Source organism: Protopterus annectens, chromosome 10.part0 (assembly GCF_019279795.1).
Source record: "Protopterus annectens isolate FY-2018-M chromosome 10.part0, PAN1.0, whole genome shotgun sequence".
In the NCBI taxonomy this organism is placed as follows: Eukaryota; Metazoa; Chordata; order Ceratodontiformes; family Protopteridae; genus Protopterus; species Protopterus annectens.
In genome coordinates, this window is record NC_056744.1 from 1,015,508,887 (window position 1) to 1,015,528,430 (window position 19,544).

General features: G+C 38.5%; 1 protein-coding gene across 3 annotated transcripts in view; it reads left to right on the forward strand.

Annotated features, from left to right (window-relative positions):
* Positions 1 to 19,544, forward strand: part of LRRC39 (leucine rich repeat containing 39) — a 365,433-nt gene that overhangs the window by 263,786 nt on the left and 82,103 nt on the right. The window contains exon 9 of one of the 3 annotated variants that reach the window (XM_044085781.1): positions 19,191 to 19,461. The exons of the other annotated variants lie outside the window; for them this stretch is intronic. Within the exon in view, the coding sequence (XP_043941716.1) occupies positions 19,191 to 19,222 (32 nt within the window). The 3' untranslated portion in view covers positions 19,223 to 19,461. Of the gene's footprint in view, positions 1 to 19,190; positions 19,462 to 19,544 lie in introns of those variants that run through there. 3 annotated transcript variants of the gene reach the window in all.

The window sequence follows — 19,544 nt, forward strand, 5'->3', positions numbered from 1 at the left end:
ATTCATACCAGAGTTTCAATCCGCAGCCAAAGAGTCCTCCTTGGTTAAAGCAGGATATTTTCCCCTGTCCTGCTAGTATGACTACCACAGTTCTTAGAAAGTATATATCTTACCTGCAAGACATTGCCTTCTATATGGTGTAGTCAAGGCCTAAGTCAAGAGTGGATGACTCTTCATTGACCATTTGTTGTTCCTCAGACCACTCATGTTCTTTAGCATTTTCCTCAGGCATAATCCTAACAGTCACTATGAGCCAGTGGTCAGTCACATGCTGTTTGGCTGGGTCTGGGCACAGAAGAACCATCTTTCTGGGACATGCAGCATTTGTATATATATATATATATATATATATATATATATATATATATATATATATATAATGGAACAGCCTACTGAAAGGAGCTCGGATTCCTCTTCTATTCAGTCACACAAGTTTACCTAAAGACATGGTATCTGTATGAAAATATTTTTCTTTACTAACCTAAATAATGGGTACAGTCTGTCAGTGTTGATTCTTAACCTTCAATACTTATTAAATAAGTCTATATAATTTTCTTGAATAAGATCAATCAGATACACCTGATTTACTCAGAGATGGGCTGCATATAACAATAACTTTCTTGGGTGGCGTAAGCCAGGGAACCTTGTTGGCTAGGCTTACATAAGCCCTTGGGCCAATAGCCTAGTACCTACCTATGAACCTATATCTTATGAATCTTTGAACCCAGTTCTCTTGTGTCGAGAAAAACTAGTCCTCTCTAAATATGTCTAGAATGAATAAGTGCCAGTCTTTGAGGATATCATTGTCCCACTTTACTCAGCCCTCATTAGGCCAGTCTTTGAGTATAATTCCCCCTTTGGCGTGTATCTGTCCATATATGAACACCACCAGAAGAAAAAAAGGCTTATACAAGGAGGATAAACGAATGTCATGAAAATTCCTTTTATTTCAAAAACGACCACACATTAACGCTCCAAACACAATGTGTTTCTGTCTCATATATTAAAAGACTTTATCAGATGAACTCAAAATGTCCTTCCTGTTCCCCTTTTATAATAACATTCATAATTAATCACATCTAATTCACAGCAATTAACTCATCAATTAAACAATCCGTACTAACCCATTATAAAAATATACTAAAAAAATCATTCCTTTACAAAATAAAAATATCAAAATACAACTTTAAAAATCTGTTAGTCCACAGTTTTTAATATGAAAGACTTCCATTTTAAATACCTTTTATATTAAAAAAATAAATATTAATTAACATATTCCTAACAATTGGGTTGGGAGGGTGGCCTAATGGTTATGGTATTTGCCTTACAAGCACAAAGTGCAGGGTTTGAGTCTCACAAGGGATAACTGGCTAGGCTTAAAATGGTTTACAAGGGCAGTTAGCTTAGTATGAACCTATGAACATATTCAAACAGCGCCATCTAGGAAAATTAATCAGCAATTACATCAATCTGCTTTAAAAAGTATATAAATGTGTTTTTAATACACCTCAATAGGGAATTTATAAACCAGGAAAAGAAAAAGATTTTATCACCAGAAATCCTACTTTATCATTCCTTAGAGCTTAGCTGCCCTAAGTTTTAACACAGGGGCCAGGGAGAAACTGTCATTAAGACCCAGTGTTCTATTAGCCTCCAGCCCTATCTGCCAGTAGGCTTCTCTATATTCCAATCTAGTTTCCCATGGCCCCCCCCCCCCATCACATCATGAGGAACCATTTCTATCACAAAAAATGAGAACATAGCTTTCCTGCAACAAAGGGTATGTTTATAGAGGGGATTACATTCATTATGATTTTTATCATCACATAGATGTTCATAAACCCTTTTTCTTAATTGACACTCTGTCTTACCTACATAAAAGGCCTCACAGGCCTCAAACTGAATATATACAAGTCCCATGGAATTACAATTGGAAAAAACTTTCCCCACCAGATATTTGGATCTTCCTTTGACACAAAATCGTTCACAATAACTAATATACGGACATTGTGAACATGCTCCACACTTGTAGGTCCCTGACCTCCTTAAACTACCAGTTCTAGGACCACCTTTGTGTTCAAGTAAACTCTTAATATTCTGCTCCCTTCTAAAAATAACTTTAAGAGGCTTCTTCACCAAATTCTCCAGGTCCGGGAACTCGGAAAATTCCCCCTCCACTATCCTCCTAATGACCTGAGTGTCCCCATTAAAATTAGTAATAAAGGCCCAATGGTATCCATCATCATGGTTCAATCCTTCCCCATTTAATTCCATGTCCTTCCCCCAAACTGGAGAAAATGTATTCACCCTACCATCTTTTACATTTTCCTTTATCCACAATATCAAATCCAGTGGATAACCTCTCTCTTGGAACAGTCCCTCCAATATCCCAAATCCAGAAATTTAATTTGGAATATTTGAGAATACCAAGAGCTTAATAACTCTCTTTTTAGAGTGTCGCAATTCTAATCCATGTGATCTAAGGGCTACTGTTTTAGAAAAAATACAAATAGGTTTTTGTTCAGATGGTTTGTATAAAAAGAAATTAATGTATAAAGAAAGTGTATAAAATTTTAATACTTGTCCCTTTTGGGACTTAATTTGGAATGTAATTGGAGGTTGCTTGTTTGAAATTTAATTGAATAATTGGGTTAAAATTTTGTATTTTAATGGGGGGGGGGTTATTGATAGTTTTATGTACTCCAAGCTCTGGAGATTTATTAAACTTTTGGATGGTTGCTGGCTGTTGTTTCTTGATTTTAGTTTCATTCTTTTGTGGTTGGTGTTCTTATTGTGGTTGTTATGGCCAGTGATCCATCCTTGGATGTTCCAAGAATTCTTAGAGAGGACTACAACAATGTTCCACAAAGTACTTTGGATAAATTTATTGTTCATCAAGAGAGATCTGGGTCTGCAATTTTTGCAGGTACGAATGTACTTGGAAATGGACTGAATGATGCCACCAATACTCCTTTTTTTATAGATAGATGAGCAGGAACAAAGACGTAGACAAGAAAATCCTTTTTTTAAAAGTGGGTGAGCATGGTCACTCTACTCTGTCAGGTGAGTCTGGTGTTGTACTAGATAAACTTGAACATTTGCTACATAAAGAAACTGCCACCTATTTTAATATTTTAAGTTTACGGAGATACCTAAAGTTGGATATCTTCCCTAGAGGACTGAGGGCATTTAAATCTCTTTCTACTCCATTTAATATGTCAGATGAAATAGAGAGGAATTTCTCTAAAAGGTGGCTTGCAGCTGCTCACCATTCTTCGTTAGAGTGGATTGCAATTTTAGTAGAACGGGATAATCAAACAAACAAAAATTAAACATGAAATTAAAAATACATATAGTGATTTTTCTAAACTAGTTTGTTCTGGCAGTTTAGATGTACAGTTGGCAGATATTAATGAGAAACTTAAAAAATATGAGAATGAACTGGTCGATCATAAAAGTACTAAGCTTAAAAGAGACCTAAGGGACTATGAAGGTGGAAGGGCTTTTTTATGGCATAAGAAGGAGCATAAAAGCCCTGGAATAAATCAAATCACCTTAAATAAGTCAGCTAGTTAGTTCATCAAGGGGTGTGTCTTTTGTGTTGGACGTATCTTTAGTATCTACCAAAGCAGAAAATAATGGAAAACAGTTTTCGCCTCTGCCTGCTACTCAAGATCTGGCTAAACTGCATAGAGACTTCCATAGAGAAGGGAGAAATGTGGAAGACAACACAAATGAACGTAAACGTGGTTGTTTTCAATCAGATACGGGTCATGGAAGGGACTATACGAGGCAATACAAGAAATCTAAATGGTACTGATTTTTCTATGAACGCAAATGTAGTGAATATGTCAAACTATGCTTTATCTGAATGTCAAGAGAAAGTACTTAATTATGGACTAAAGTTTATTCCAACTGTAGTACCACGTTTACATATATTGAAATGTGAAGACTTTAGATTAAGTCGCAAATTGCATTTGCTGTACCACTTTAATATGGGGGATAGATGAATGAGAGGACAGTACATAATGCATAGGTTCATAGGTAGGTACTAGGCTATTGGCCCTAGGGCCTATACAGGACTAGCCAAAATGGTACCCTGGCTTTCGCCACCCAAGAAAATTATTTTTCTGTGCCCCTGTTGAGCAGAGCCACAAAGGTGATCCCTCAGGTGAATTTACTATTTCCCATCCAATCATCAAGATTTTTCTTGAAGCGTGCTAATGAGGAGCTTTGTTTGATATAGAAAGGTAGTTTGTTCCAGAGTATGGGAAGTCTCTGGGACAGGGATCTATCCCTCCAGCATGTTCTGTTTATTGTGGTGACAAGGTTTAGGTCCCTAGAGCGTGTAGCTTGGAAGGATTAGGATTTCTTTAAGTGGAGCATGTCCAACAGCTCTGGGTTTGACATAGCTTTGTATGTTAGGCAGAGAGCACCTCTGAGTAGGCAATATGCGACGGAGTAAAGCTGGAGTTTATTGAGAAGGTCTGTGCAGGGCATCTGTTTGAGGCTGGTAATCCTCTTTGTGAGGTATTTCTATGGCCTTTCCAGTTGTTGTAGATGTCTTGTGAGGTACATACCAAAAGGGGCATTGTACTCTATAATGGGTCTAATGAGTGACAAGTAGAGGGGAACAATGACCTTTTTTTTCCAGGATGAGAAACCTTTTGTGATGAGGTGATCCACTTAGAAGGATTTCCTGACTACTGTGGCAATGTGATTATCAAAGGAGATACTACTTTCCACCTGTGTCCCAAGGTCTCTTATCACACTTTCACTTGGATTTCACTTTCGGTATTAAGTAGACTACCACCTATGTGGTAGCTCATGGGTACAGAGTTTTTACCAAAGGGGATGGCAATGCACTTTTTGGCATTGAGCTTGAGGCCATGGCTTTGACACCACGCATCTGTCTCAGTGAGGCCCTTTTGTAGGATGTCCACATCATTAGGAGATTCAGTTATGGCTCCTAGATTGTAGTCATCTGTGAACTTCATTAGCCAAAGACCCTCTCTGCTAGCCTATACTTCAGAAAAGTAGATACCAAACAGGAGAGGACCCAGGACTGAACCCTGTGGTACTCCACTTGTCACTGGTCTGAAGTCAGATTTGGAGTATGCTACTTTCACAGTGTGGGTTCTGTCAGTGAGCCAGCTGGCAACCCATCTTGTGACATAGGAATTTATACGTAGTTTAGTGAGTTTATCTATAATTCCAGAGTGAGGGATGGTGTCAGAAGCCTTGGCGAGATCTAGATAGGCTGTGTGAACCACCTTACCCTCGTCTACGGCTTTGGTGACTGCTTCAAAGAAGTCAGTCAGGTTTAGGAGACATGATCTGCCTTTTACAAACCCAAACTGGGTGGGGTCCAGAGTTTGGAGATTACCAATATCTTTGTTTATAATTTCCATGATGATACATTCCATGGCCTTGTAGACCAGGTTCGTTAGGCTAATGGGGCGGTAGTTCCTGGGGTCTGTGGTGGCTCCCCCTTTGTGGAGTAGGATAACCGTCACTGTGCACCATTCAGCCACAAAGCCTGAGATGAGGCTATGATTGAACGTGGTGCTTAGGTGGGGTGCCAGTTCATTTTGTAGTTCATGTAGAACACAGCATGGGATGTTGTCAGGTCCCATGGATGCTGTGTTCTTGGCTTTGGAGGGTGTGTTTTTTACTTGTGCAGCCATGATTACAGGAACTTTGCATTCTTCCGGTATAGAGATGGGCCTTTTATGGGGTGGGGGCAGGGTAAAGTTAGCACTGAACCTATCTGCCAGGATGTTGGCAATATCAGTTGGTTCTGTATATTTAGTGCCATTGTGCTGTAACTCAGAGCAGATCCGAGTGTTGCCATTGAGATTCTTGACATAGCTATAGAATGCTTTGTGGTTGTCTTTAGAATCAGTGGCGAATTTGTTTTCTTAACTAGCTTTGGAGGATTTTATGAGGGATCTCAGCTTCTTACTGAGGCTGACCAGGGAGTTCTTCCAGACATGGGATTTTACTCTTTTTTTGCAACAGTTTCTTTCTTCTGTTTTAGATTTTGTTTTTGGCAGAGGACCACCAGATTGGCTTCCTTTTTTGGAAGATAGCATCTTGGTTCTGTTAGGGATAGCACGATCCATGCAGTCGTGTAAGTGCTTATAAAGTGCTTTTGTGTAGGATTCAGCAGTCGTACCTCTATTGTCCGTCTGCATGGGTGTCGTGAAGTTTGCCACTTCTGTCTTAAGAAGCGGGAAGTTGGCTTTGGAGAAATTTTTTATGGTGGTTTCCCTAATGGAGGGTGGGGACGGGATGTGGATGTCAAAGCTGATTAGCTTGTGGTCGGATCTGACCAATGAGGAATTGACCTCTGGTGTGGAACATCGGTTGCCCATGTTGGTAATGACCAGGTCTAGGATATTGCTGCCCCTAGTGGGGGTGTGAATAAGTTGATCCAAGGCATTGGAATTCATGAATTCCAGAAAACATTGAGCAAAAGAGTTGGTACATAAGTAGTTTTCCCAGTTAATGGTGGGGTAGTTGAAATTGCCCATTATTAGGGTGTTGTGTTGTACCCTAATATTTTCCAGTGTATCAAGAAATGAGGAGTGGGAATCCTGGGGCATGGTGGGGGATCTGTAGCAAGTTACAATTTGGATTGCGGTACTGCCCAGAGTTAGTTGCACTTGGATGATCTCGGATGCATTATGCTGAGCAACTAGCCTGGAGGTGTAGATATCCTTAATGAATATGGACACGCCTCCACCTTTAGTGTTTCGGTCCAGGTTAGGTGGCCGAAAGGTGTGGTATGAATTATAGCCTGGTAATGCAGGAGTGCTATCTGGAGCCTTGAATCAGGTCTCTGTCACTGTACAGATGTCAATGTTCTCCATTTTAAGGAGTGCCTCGAGTGAATGCATTTTGAGGTTTAGACTTCTAGCATTGAGTAGCATTACCTTCAGATTTTGCTTGCTTGTACCTGTTACAGTGGTGAATTTGTCATTTGAACCTTGCCTAAAAAAGGTACTATATGGGTGGCAAGAGCCTTAGCCAGTATCCGGAATCCCAAGGGTGACAGGTGCAGGTCATCTCTGGCAAAGCATTGTGATCTGGCGATCATGTCATCCCAGGCAGACAGATACTGGATCCCCTTAGAATGACACCAATGTCATCCCAGGCAGACAGATACTGGATCCCCTTAGAATGACACCAGAAGCTTATTCAGTTGTTGAAGTCAATCATTTTGTCCTTGTACTGTGGTTTCATTCTGGGTGATGGCAGGATCCTACTCAGGGCTAGGGTAATACCTGTCTGGGCTACAAGATCGAAAAGCTCCCCCATGTCTCTTTTCATGTAGTCCAGGAAGATACATCTCAGATCATTCACAACAACATGGACAATGACAGAGTCATATTTGTACTTGTTGTGGAGTGACCTGAGTGCATGCATTATGTGGCAGATCCTGGTACCCGACAGGCAGCTAACGGTAACTTTCTCCTTGTTTAGCCTGGTGAGTGGAACATCAGTGTGCCTGACTATAGAGTCCCCTATGACTAGAGTGTTGGGTATGTTGTTATGCCTTATGGGCTGTGGTTGAGTGGCACACTGAGTTTGTGGGCTATGTGTCATTTGGGTTGTGTTGGGAGTGGAGGTTGCATGCGTTTCTGCTTTGGAGGTCTCTGTTGCTTGAGCAAATTTTTATTGAGAGCCTCCATGAATGTAGGTGTGTGTTTTGTGTTGCTGTGTGTGTGTGTGTTTTGGTGGTGTTCGTTATGAGGGACTATGTGATGAATGTGGCGTGGTGCAAGTGTTTACCTTCTCCTCTTGACTGTCTAGTCCAGTCTTGGGTGAAGAGATCTTTGCTTCCAGTTTGGCTATATAAGTGCATCTCTCACAGGTTGTAGTGTTGGGTGATAGGAGGAGAGGGTTGTCTGTGTACACGAGGCAATTGCTGCATTGCCCCAAGATTCCCAGATTCATCAGATAGGAGAAAACACCGGGAGATGACCCTTAGACATTCCTGGATAGGTGCTTATTTATTAAGTACTAAAAACTGTTTTCCTCTAGACAAGTGAGGAAAGTTGAGTGCTGTAGTCATTTGTAGCTTATTTAGTGCTTACAATGAGTTCTGAACAAGTGATGAGCTCAAAGAAACAGATTTGAGTGCTAAAACTAAAAGACTGGCTAGTTTTAAGGGAAAATTTGAAGATCAGACTTTATGGCGCCAGGAATAGTTTAACCCTAGCTAAGCGGTGATGCAAGTGTATTTTTTTTAAATATAACAGTAACAAATGAGCAAACTGATTTAAACAAATTAACAAATAAAAAGCTAAAAACTGAGCACCGTTCCAGCAGTCTTTGATCAGACAAGTTCTAACTGCACACTCCTGCCAAAATGGCGCAGGAGAACGTTCTCCAAAAAAAGATGGTCTGGATTAGTGCTCAAGTCATAGAAACAAAGCTAGATTCAGTAGATCTGAATTTAGTCTATGCTACAGCAAACAAGGCGTACCAATTTTAGAAATAAACAGTTCAAATAAGCAGGCACAATAAGCCTTTAGCCAGAAACTCCTAGCTCAGTAGGGCAGAATCTACCTTCTCCTCCCGCAAGAATGCAGACCACACCTTCTTAATGTAAAATAACTGGCCTGAAGCCCAAGTGCTTAAACCAGAACTAATACACTCTTAGAATAACAGACATTAAGCCTTCAATCAGCAACTCCCAACTTAGAAGGATGTAAGCTACCTGTCCACAACAGTGCAGACCACAAACCTTCTTAATGTGAAACAGCTGTTCTGAAGCCCAAGTGCTTCAACCAAAGGCTTAGAATAACAGTTACAATTTAATCAGGCTACTAACAAGCAGTAATAAATGCAACAGAATAAATGCAATAAAGTAGGAAGAAACACAAATACAGTAAAAGCAGATGAATAAAGTGCATTTTTTTATATAACAATAGAAAACGAGGAAACTGATTTAAACAAATTACCCAATTAACCAGTAAAAAATCTCAAAACTGAGCCATGTTTCAGCAGTCTTCAATCAGACATGTTCTAACTGCCCACTCCTGCCACTAGGGTGTAGGGGAAACTTCTCCAAAAAAGATGGCCTGGATAAGTGCTCAAGTTATACAAACAAAGCTAGATTCAGCATGCCTGAATCTACTCTATGCTACAGCAAACAAGGTGTACCAATTTCAGAAAGAAACAGTTCAAATAAACAGGCATAATAATCCTTTAACCAGAAATTCCCAGCTCAGAAGGGCAGAATCTAACCTCTTCTCCCACAAGAGTGCAGACCACAAACCTTCTTAATGTAAAATAACTGGCCTGAAGCCGAAGTATATTCTGATACTAGTTCTGAAGATAGTCTTTGTTCATGTAATTCTAGTTTTTTGCATGAAACAGAGGAAGGTGATGATTTTAATGCATATAGTTTATTTAATACGGAAGATATTGTTTGTAAAAGTGATTTTTTCCCACCATATATACATGATGGGATTAAACAGTTTTCACAAATGCTTAATTATGCTGTGGAGTGTGAATTTAATGAATTCATGAGCAAAAAGAGCAATACTGAATATAACCTTACATTACAGGAATGGCGTGCATTACAACTGTTAGCAAAAAACAAAAATATAGTTATTTAACCTACGGATAAAGGGGGCAATGTTGTTATAATGAATGTACAACAGTATTTCATAATGTGCATGTCTCATTTGGATAATAAGGATGTTTATAAAAGTAGTAATTTGATTGAATAGAGCCAGGCAATATGTTATTTTGAAGCTGTTATACAAAAAGATTATCATTTAGGATATTTGTCTAAGGGTGACCTGGAAAAGAAGTTTAGGTGTGATGATAGTGAATTGATAGTATTTTCTGCCTTCTGAAGGTTCATAAAGATATTGTAAACCCTCCATGTAGACCGATTGTTTCTGCACAAAAATATTTTACAAAAAATATTGGTTTGTTATTACATAAAGTATTATTACCACATGTAGTAATACTACCTTCATATATTAGTGATAGCATGGACCTTTTAGATAAATTGTCTGATTTTGAATGGTCCGATGGTATATATTTTATAACAGTGGATGTATGCAGTTTGTACACAAATATTAAGCACAAATTTGGACTTGAAGCAGTAAAGTATTTTATAGGTGATAGCCCAAAAAGTAATTATACATTAGAATTATTGAATTTTTGTTTAAAGAATAACTACTTTACATTAAATAATGAGATATATCACCAACTCCAGGGTACAGCTATGGGGGCTTCCTTTGCCCCATGTATGCTAACCTGGTAATGAGATTATATGAAATGGAATATTTATACCATGGCGAATTTTTCAATGAATCTGTGGTCAAATACTACAGATTTATTGATGATCTTATATTTGTGTGTAAAAGGGGTTTTACAGATGTCAGTATGTTTGTGGAATGATTACATAAAAGTAGATTTGGTTTTTGTTTTAGTGTTTTGCAAGTGGGGAAAACAGTTACATTTCTGGATATTGTACTGAGTAATGGTAATAAATTACTTACATCTGTACACAGAAAGTTTGAAGATGGAGGTAGATGGCACTAGTTGCCACCCACCTAATACTCTCTCGTCATTACCTTATAGCGAGTGTCTTCGATTAAAAAGGTTATGTAATAATCAAGTTAATTTTTATAAGGAAGTTAATAGGATGTACTCAATGTTTGTATCAAGGGGCTATGATAAAGAAGTTGTACAAACTGCTGTTAGGACAATTATTGAAGGTGTGGATGAAAATAGTATGAGACAAGGGATATGTTATAATCATTCAGTATTTAATGGAGAAAGGAAAATGAGTAATAAACATAAAATATAATTTGTTTCTACATATGGAACATTTAGTTCCATATTTGTAAATTTAGTCAAGTATTATTAGCAATATCTGCTTAAATTTAATGACATAAGTAATATTCTATGTCCATTGTTAGGTATATCATACAAGAGAGGAAGAAACCTTAGAGATATCTAGGTGCATAATTATTTTGTAATGTCTGCTTTAAATTTTAGTGTATGTATGAAGGTATTGGTGGGAACATACCCTTGTGGTCATTGCAAGGATGTCGTTATATTGCTAGATCATTGAATTTTATAAATGGACATGCATTTTTTCCATCAGAAATGTTTAATTGTGAAACAGAGGGTGTAATTTATGCTCTGCAGTGTTTATGCAATTTGGTATATATTGGGGAAACAAAAAGGAAATTTAAATGCAGACTGCAGGAGCATATTAGGAATATTAAAAACAAAAAAGTTGATAGTCCGGTGGTTAAACACTTTTTAGAGTGTCACAATTCTAATCCATGTAATTTAAGGGCTCCTATTTTAGAAAAAAAAAATACAAATAGGTTTTTGTTCAGATGGTTTGTATAAAAATAAATTAATGTATAAAGAAAGTGTATATATTTTAAAATTTAATACTTTGTCCCCTTTAGGACTTAATTTGGAATGTAATTGGAGGTTGCTTGTTTGAATTTTAAGTGAATAATTGGGTTAAAATTTTGTATTTAAATGAGGGGGTTTATTGATCGTTTTATGTACTCCTTGAAGGCTTTGCTGAAGCGCTGGAGATTTATTAAACTTTTGCATGGTTGTTGGCTGTTTTTTCTTGATTTTAGTTTCATTCTTTTGTGGTTGGTGTTCTTATTTTGGAATACCAACCTGTGGAGATCCCAGGAAGTATTAAGGAAAAAAAAGAGTGTAGTCAATCCCCCTTTGCACCCCCAACTGAGGAATTTAGAATCAATATTGGAGAAGGAAATTAGAAAAGACATAAGGGGTAACAGATTTAAACATAATTTTACCCAGGTAGAGATGAAGGTGTTAAACGATTTAACAGCCAATCAGAATTTGAGGGCAATAGAACCTGACAAGGGAGGGGAAGTTGTTATGATGGACAAAATTGTATATGAGGCCAAAATGACGTAAATACTGCAGGATGATTCAAAATACAGTAGGGTTTCTATTAATGAAATAAATATTGCCTACAGGAAAATAGATTTAGCACTGAAGGAGCTATTTGATAAATAGGCAAAAAAATATGAAACCTACTGTTATTTAGGAAATAAGCCCAGGATTCCTTCCATATTCAGAATACCTAAGGTCCACAAAAACCATGATGACCCTCCCCTTAGGCCAATTGTGGCAACAGAAGGTTCCAAAACTGCCCCTTGGCCAAATTTTTGGATTGCAAGCTTAAAAGGGTTTGGCCAAGGGTTGTTAATACTTTAAAGGATTCTTGGGATTTCCTCAAGAATATCAAATCTGAATTTTTTTCTGAAGATTTGATTTTTGTTACCATTGATGTGGTAGATTTGTTTTCGGTTATCCCACACAATATGAGTTTCAATGGTTGGAGGAAGCCCTTAGAATGAACAAGGAATTTACTGGTAATGATGTAGATGTATGTCTTGAATTGGCTGAATTGGTATTAAAAAACAATTCTTTGTACTTTGAAAGTAAATTCTTCCACCAGGTTAAGGGTGTTGCTATGGGGGCCAGCTGTGCCCCCCATTTGCAAATATTTTATCTATTTGGGAGCATAAATATGTTATTCATTCCCAATATGCTCCTTGTTAGAAGATGTACAGGAGATATTTGGATGATATCGGACTCCTGTGGGTGGAAAGTTTGGATAAACTTGGGGAATTTATTGATTATATATCTAGTACCACTGAATTTTTGAAGTTTACTTATAAAGTCACACATGATCGTATGGATTACTTGGCTGTATCCATACATAAATAGGCTGGGTCCTCCATGTTTGTTGATGTACCAGAAGATATATTGTCTGTATTGTCCCAAAAAAGGAGACTGCCTTGGAATGCCTGCAATACTAAGAGCACTGCTCTCATTTCCAGAACATTGATATGCATGTTGGCCTCCTTGGAGGACTAAGTGCCTTGAACTGTTTTCTCCAGGAAGTACCCCCCACCCCACCCAATCTGGGATGCGACCGTGGTTACTTTGGCCTCCGGCTGAGGGAGAATGAAAGGATGACCTTGTAGAACCTGATCTGATCTAATCCACCTCCAAAGGCATCTCTTGCATGCCTGAATGATTCTTATTTGGGCTGATGCATTGGTAAAGAATAGACCATTGTGTTGCTAATGTCCATTGAAGAATTCTCATGTAAAATATTGCTAGAGGAACTAGGACTATAGCAGCTGACATTGATCCCAAGGATTTAGAATCAATCAGGCTGAGACTGTGGAACTGTGAATTATTTTTCTGACCTAGAATCTGATGGTTTGTACTCTTGAGAGAGGAAGAAAAGCTGTCACTGAAACCATGTTGAAATTTGCTCCTATGAATTCCAATGTTTGAGATGGTTCTGAGATTTGTTGTAATTTATGGTTATCCCCAGATAGCAGCAAGTCTGGAGTACCTGATCTCATGTTCAGTAGATGCCTGGTTGGGGTGGTAATGAGCCAGTCATCCAGGTACAGAAACACTCAGAATCCCTGCAGTCTGAAGTGAGCTGCTACCACTGGCATGCATTTTGTGAACACCCTGGCAGCTGTGGTGAGGCCAAAAGGAAGTGCTCTGAATTTGTAATTACTGGCTCCAAGCCGGAAACGTAGATACCTTCTGGACTGTCTGTTCATTTTTATGTGACTGTACACATCCTGAAGGTCTATCAAGCACATCCAGTTGTCCTTGCACAAAAGGGCAGAATGGACTGAACTGTGACCATCTGAAACTTTGTATATCAAAGTGATTTGTTCAAGTTGCTGAAATCCAAAATCTGTCCCCAGTCCCCTGTTTTCTTTGGCACTAAAAAGAATCTTGAGTAAGTTCTGGTTTCTGTCTGGTCTGGTGGGATCTCTTAGATGACTCTTTTTTTCTAGCAGCTTTTGTATTTCTAGAGTCACTGTATTCCTCTGAGTGAGTAGAACATCTGAGAATTTGCATACAGATGGAGGTGAAAGGGAAAAGAGAATTATATAACTTCTGGAAATAATCCTCTGCACCCATGAATCTTTTATGATGCCTAGCCAGGCCCTCTGGTACAGAGATAACTGACTCCTGATTGCCTCCAGAGGGGGATAATCAGGCTTCCTTTTTAGGAGTACTTGTAGGGTCTGTCAGAGAAGGAATCTCTAGACCATTGGTTATGTGGGCCTCTTGTACAGTATGGGTGGTGTTTTCCATTTGAGCTCCCCCATGTGCCCCTGTGGGAACTGTCTCCACATGGATCTTGAAAAGGACCCTGGGACATTCTGAACCATGTCTCTCAACCACCACGTTGATTCCTAGAGAAATTTCTTTGAGGGGGTAGAAAAATGTATGCCCACTCCAGAGAGGTTTGTTCCATCTGTCTCACACCTGGAGAGTGTGTCCTTCACTTTTGGGCCAAACATGGAACTGCTATCAAAAGGTGCATTGATGAAAAAGGACTTGAAGGGCTCCACAAAATCATATAAGTGCATCCAGGCATGCCTCCTAATGGAAATGCCTGAACCTGCTGCCCTTAAGGTACTTTCAGCTGCATGAGAACAGCCTCATGGATGAATTAGAAATGAACTGATGGGTTGCCAACTGTGAATCCAGAGAAGTCTGAGTCTCAGCATTAGTGGTCACAGAAAGTTATTTTGACAGATCCTTTATCAAGTCCCTTTGTAGTCTTGTAAAGTGTGCCAGGTAGTTCAGCGACCTGAAGGCAAAGATCGCCAAAGCATACACATGCTTCTCAAATCTGTCCAAAGCCATAGACTCCCTGTTATGGGGATGGACAGAGGAACTCTGCTCAGCAAGTTCCTTCTTGGTGGCCGCAGCCATGACCATAGCATCTACGGGCACTCCCTTGCAGGTGGTGCCAGAAACCAATCCGGTCTTTTGGGGATTGGCTCAACTGTGTCTGGCTCCTTCCATGCCTACCTAGAGATCAAGTCAATGAGCTCCTTAGTGGGTGGAGTTACCCAGCATATAGATGGGTCAGACCCACTGGCCTCCAGGAATACTGATTCTTCCGTGGAAGGGTTATTGGCTGACCAAACACTTCTCTGCTTAAGGATCTCAAGGATATTTCTGAATGACACATCTTTGGGTGGTGATCTAGGGGACCCCTTCTCTATCATCAAATTCAATATCTTCGGTGACAAACTCCTGAGGGGAGTCCAAGTGCCTCCTCTTGCACTTCCTCTTCCTAGGGGCTTCTTTTGTGGGGTGCACCAGTGAAGTGTCAGAAGAGATTTTAATGCCCTGCTGAGTAACTTAGGGACTTTGGGCTGGCTATCCCTGTGGCATAGAATGTTGGGGCTCAATGTGCAAAGACACCTGACATCTGGAAGGAAAATCCGAGGGGGTATGAACTGTCCATCCTGCAGAAGGAGAGAACACACTCCACCACCTCAAAGACAGACCAGGTCTAAAGAATCTCAAAGCCTCTCATTTTCCTGTCCCATAAATTTCATCCACTAATCACCACCACATCAAACTAAGAATCTTTATGAACTTCTACACCTTTAAATATTCCCATCCTACTCCACAAATCTTTTAAGCGTATGCTTGCTTCTAACATTCTGACCCTTTGCCTGACCCCTCATTCTTTACCTTAATCCTACCTGGAAAAAAATATAATAATATATTGTAATCTTCCACATTACTTTTATTTAGTATTGCCCATGTAGTACATGTTCTACTTAGTATTTCATCACTTATTCAATGTGTGTTTTATTACTTGCTATTGTCTTGTTCATGAACAAGGTCTTAACTTTCATGTATCATTTGGAGCTTCTCTCTGGGGCTCTGCTGAAAATGGGTTCCTGTCCCAGTCAGACTTTCCCAATAAACAAATGTTAAATAAATAAATAAAGAAGGGGAATACCTTGCCCTGGGTAAAGGGCTAGGATCTGAGGAAGCATTTGTCAACCCCGATGCCAACTAAGCAGGAGCAGTTTTCGGATCCAACTTATGCTTTTTCTTTGGTGATTACATGGTAGGATCTGAGGAGGGTGTTGAGGCTCCCAAAGGCCTTGAAGACTTTGTTGAAAGCTCCTTTGATTTAGGTTGGGGGGTGGGGTTGAGCCTCTGAAAAGGATGAGGGTAGCAACCCTTTCAGGATTAATTTATTTTTCCTATCCACGACCACTTGTGGGTCGAAGACCTTACAGACAATACAGTCTACCTGAAGATTTGTGTGTATACTTCTTGGGCCCAGACTAAGCATGAGCATCTAACACAGGCAACTTATGCCTGCATTTCTGGCATTTCTTAAAGCCACTATAGTAAAAGGACTACACTAGAAAGTGTAAAAAAAAAAAAAAGGATTTGCAAATGGAAAAATGTCTTATAGGGAATAAAAAAGGAAGAAATAAACTTATCTGTATTCTTAAATTCTCAAGAGCTCAAGAAAACCATGTCCAAATGCAAACACAGCAAACAAGATCTGGGGTATGTTAGGGGTTGGTGCATTATGGGTAAGGGAGGAGTTTGAGAGCTTTTTGGTGGCCACAAGCTAAAATAACGACTGAGTCAGATATGAAGATCAGATCAAAACCCAACTGTTGAGGAATGAATGAAAATTGACATCAGATCAGTTATTATTAAATACAAACAATTGTTTCAACCCCAATTCCAACAGATCTACAGTAAACTCAATTTATTTTTGTGTAAAATCAGATTTTTTAGACAAGTATTCTTTATACATCTTACTAAACTCAAGTTAGTGGCAGTCATAGTGTATAAACCTCTAATGTCTGCATTTACAAAACAAATCATCTGCTGTCACTTTAAGTTCACTCATCCTTATAATACAGTCTTCAGTGTCTAATATATATGATGCAATGCCTTTTACTTCATTCCACATACATGGCTAAAGGTTCAGTTTTTTGAGCCAATAGCTGACACAATTGGTCTCCAAGTGGGTCTTTTAATTCCTTATGTAGCTTAGGAATGCCACAAATTACCTCAAACCTTGGAAATTTCACAGCCAGTGTCTCAAACCTTGGAAATTTCACAGCCAGTGTCTCTTTCAGAGCTGCTAAAAAAATCTACTGCCCCGTCCAAAAAAAAAATCAATTTCCTTATATTGCTACTCTATGTAATTTTTGCCCACCACTTTATAAAGGTTTACATCTGACAACATACCAAATATTTTTTCACATTCTTCACTACAACTGCACCCCCTTTGTCTGTTTTCCTAATTCACAAAGACCCATCCTGAGACAGTGTGCACAGTGCTTTCTTTTCCTCATTTGTCAAGTTATATAGTTTAAAATTATTGGGCTTAAAAAAGGCTTCCCTAATATCTTTTCACAAGCCTCAGTACTACTATTCTGTTGTGAACGAACATACTGAATTTGACTACACCACTCCAGGGGGTGTCGGACTAAACATGATTTTTTTTTTAAAGCAGACAGCCAAATTTATTTTTCTAATATACGCTTTAAGGGCAGTGACAGTGCATCATTTGCAGTTCTTCTAAAGTCAAGTCTCTCCTAAATACATTAAATATCTTAAAAAGTTATTACATACCTCTAATGATACCCCATTTGGCTGTTGTAATACTTTCTCGTACGCTGCCCAATCCACTCGCTGTTCTAGTACATCTTTTACTAGTATTTCCAATCTACTGAAAACTGTGTGATCCCTTAGATGTTTAATAACAAGGACACTGAAGAAATAAGGTCATTTTGATTTTAGAAATAGCAATAAAACATAGGTGAATTGCATGGGACTTTGTTTATTTTCAGGTATGTTTAGACAATAAGAGTGCAAAGAGGTTTGAGACTTGAAACGTTGTGCACCAAAGTGTAGGATAAAACAACTGAAAATAGGAGGAACAATGTTTTGCAGAAGGCTGCTTTAGAGGTGAGTGGTAAAACTGGAAAGGATGTTATCTAGTAGCATTAATGAAATGTCAACAGACATTAAGTTTCTGGTACACATGAAGTGTTTAGAAGACAAACTTAATAAAGAAAAAAATCACCAAAAAAACAGGAAAGTTAATAAATTTTAAAGAAATGCAGAAGATTACATGTTAAGAGATTACTGGCCAGAAGTCGGTGACAAAGAAAAAGAAACAGAATCTACCCAAAGAAATTCCGCTCAGAAAGTGTTTTTTAGAATTCTAGAAAGACAAAGGGAGAAAGAAGCTGGGCCTGTACAGGAATTACAAAATCATACAAACCACAGTTATGAGAAAAGAAACTGCAAGCAACAACTATTTAAGGTATGACAGTATGCATCTGAAACAAAGAAAATTGTTGTGAAGGGCCAATTTATGAGGGCAAATCGACTAACAGCAGATGGAAGAGAACAGGATCACAGCTGAATAGTTGGAAACAATGTTTATCGAGAGGGGGTACCTCACTGAAGTAATCAAAAGTATTGTTAAATGAGGTGTAAGAAAGTAGAAAAAAATGTGTATAGATCATATACTCAACATCAAATAGCCATGATTTAGAAAAGGCATCTCCAGTGACAAGTAGATACAAACTTGGTGGGGTACTTACATTCAGTTTGGACACCTATACAATAAGAAATATTTTAAAAAGGGACCAAACAGTAAGTTTTATTGTTGGGGAGTAACCAATATTTGTAAGCAAAAGACTGTATAACTTGAAAAAAAACATGTTAGAAAAAGGAAATAAATACAAAGGTGAGACTAAAGTGATAGTGGGGGGGGGGGTTATAATTACTCCTACTGCAGGTATATGGCCAACAGTCTGTCTTTTTTTATAAAAAATATGGAAGTGTCATACCCTGCCCCAAAACGCTGCACTTATAAGTGAAGTATATGATGTAGAATGTATGCATTTTACATAAACAGAACTACTTGGAAATTGAATAGAAGAGTAAATGAACACTATTATGCCATAAAAAATAAGAATAAAATTGCTTTGTATAGGCACACTAGAAAATATGTAAAATATAGGATATTTTCTTTTATCTTAATGACTGCATTGAACCTGAGTGGGTGGTGCAAAACATCTGTTGGACACCAAGGAATGTGAATGGCAGACATTATTGAATGTTACTGTAGATCATGAACTAAATGACCATTTGAATTTTAAATACATTCTGAAAAGACAGATTAAAAGTAAAATATTTATTTTATACAGCAGAAACATTTTTGCAGATATTTTATATCTTCATGTTGAAAAGAAGTTTTAAGTATTTTGTGTATGAACACATTTTTAGATGTATGTGGTTTTAAATTTCAGCAGCTCCTCCCAGACATGCGGACAGCACTTGAAACCAAAGGAGACCCTTTAAATGCTGGAAAGTGCTCCCTCCTTTTCCATAATGACAATCGGGTAGCCCAAAAGAAATACGTGACTAACAGGGCCAAGCTTGCACATCTTGGTAGGGTGAGGTAATATCTGAGGATGGTCATGTGACATTTTAATTGTTATTTAAGTTTAGATGAATGGATTTTCTACAGGAATCTGTTGAAGACTTTAAGTTTCAGACAGAAGTGCTTATAGAATAAAATTATCGACCACATTACTCTCGTTTTTTTTTTTTTTTTTGTGGAATCAGCAAAAGGCCATTACCACAAATGTTCACATTATCTG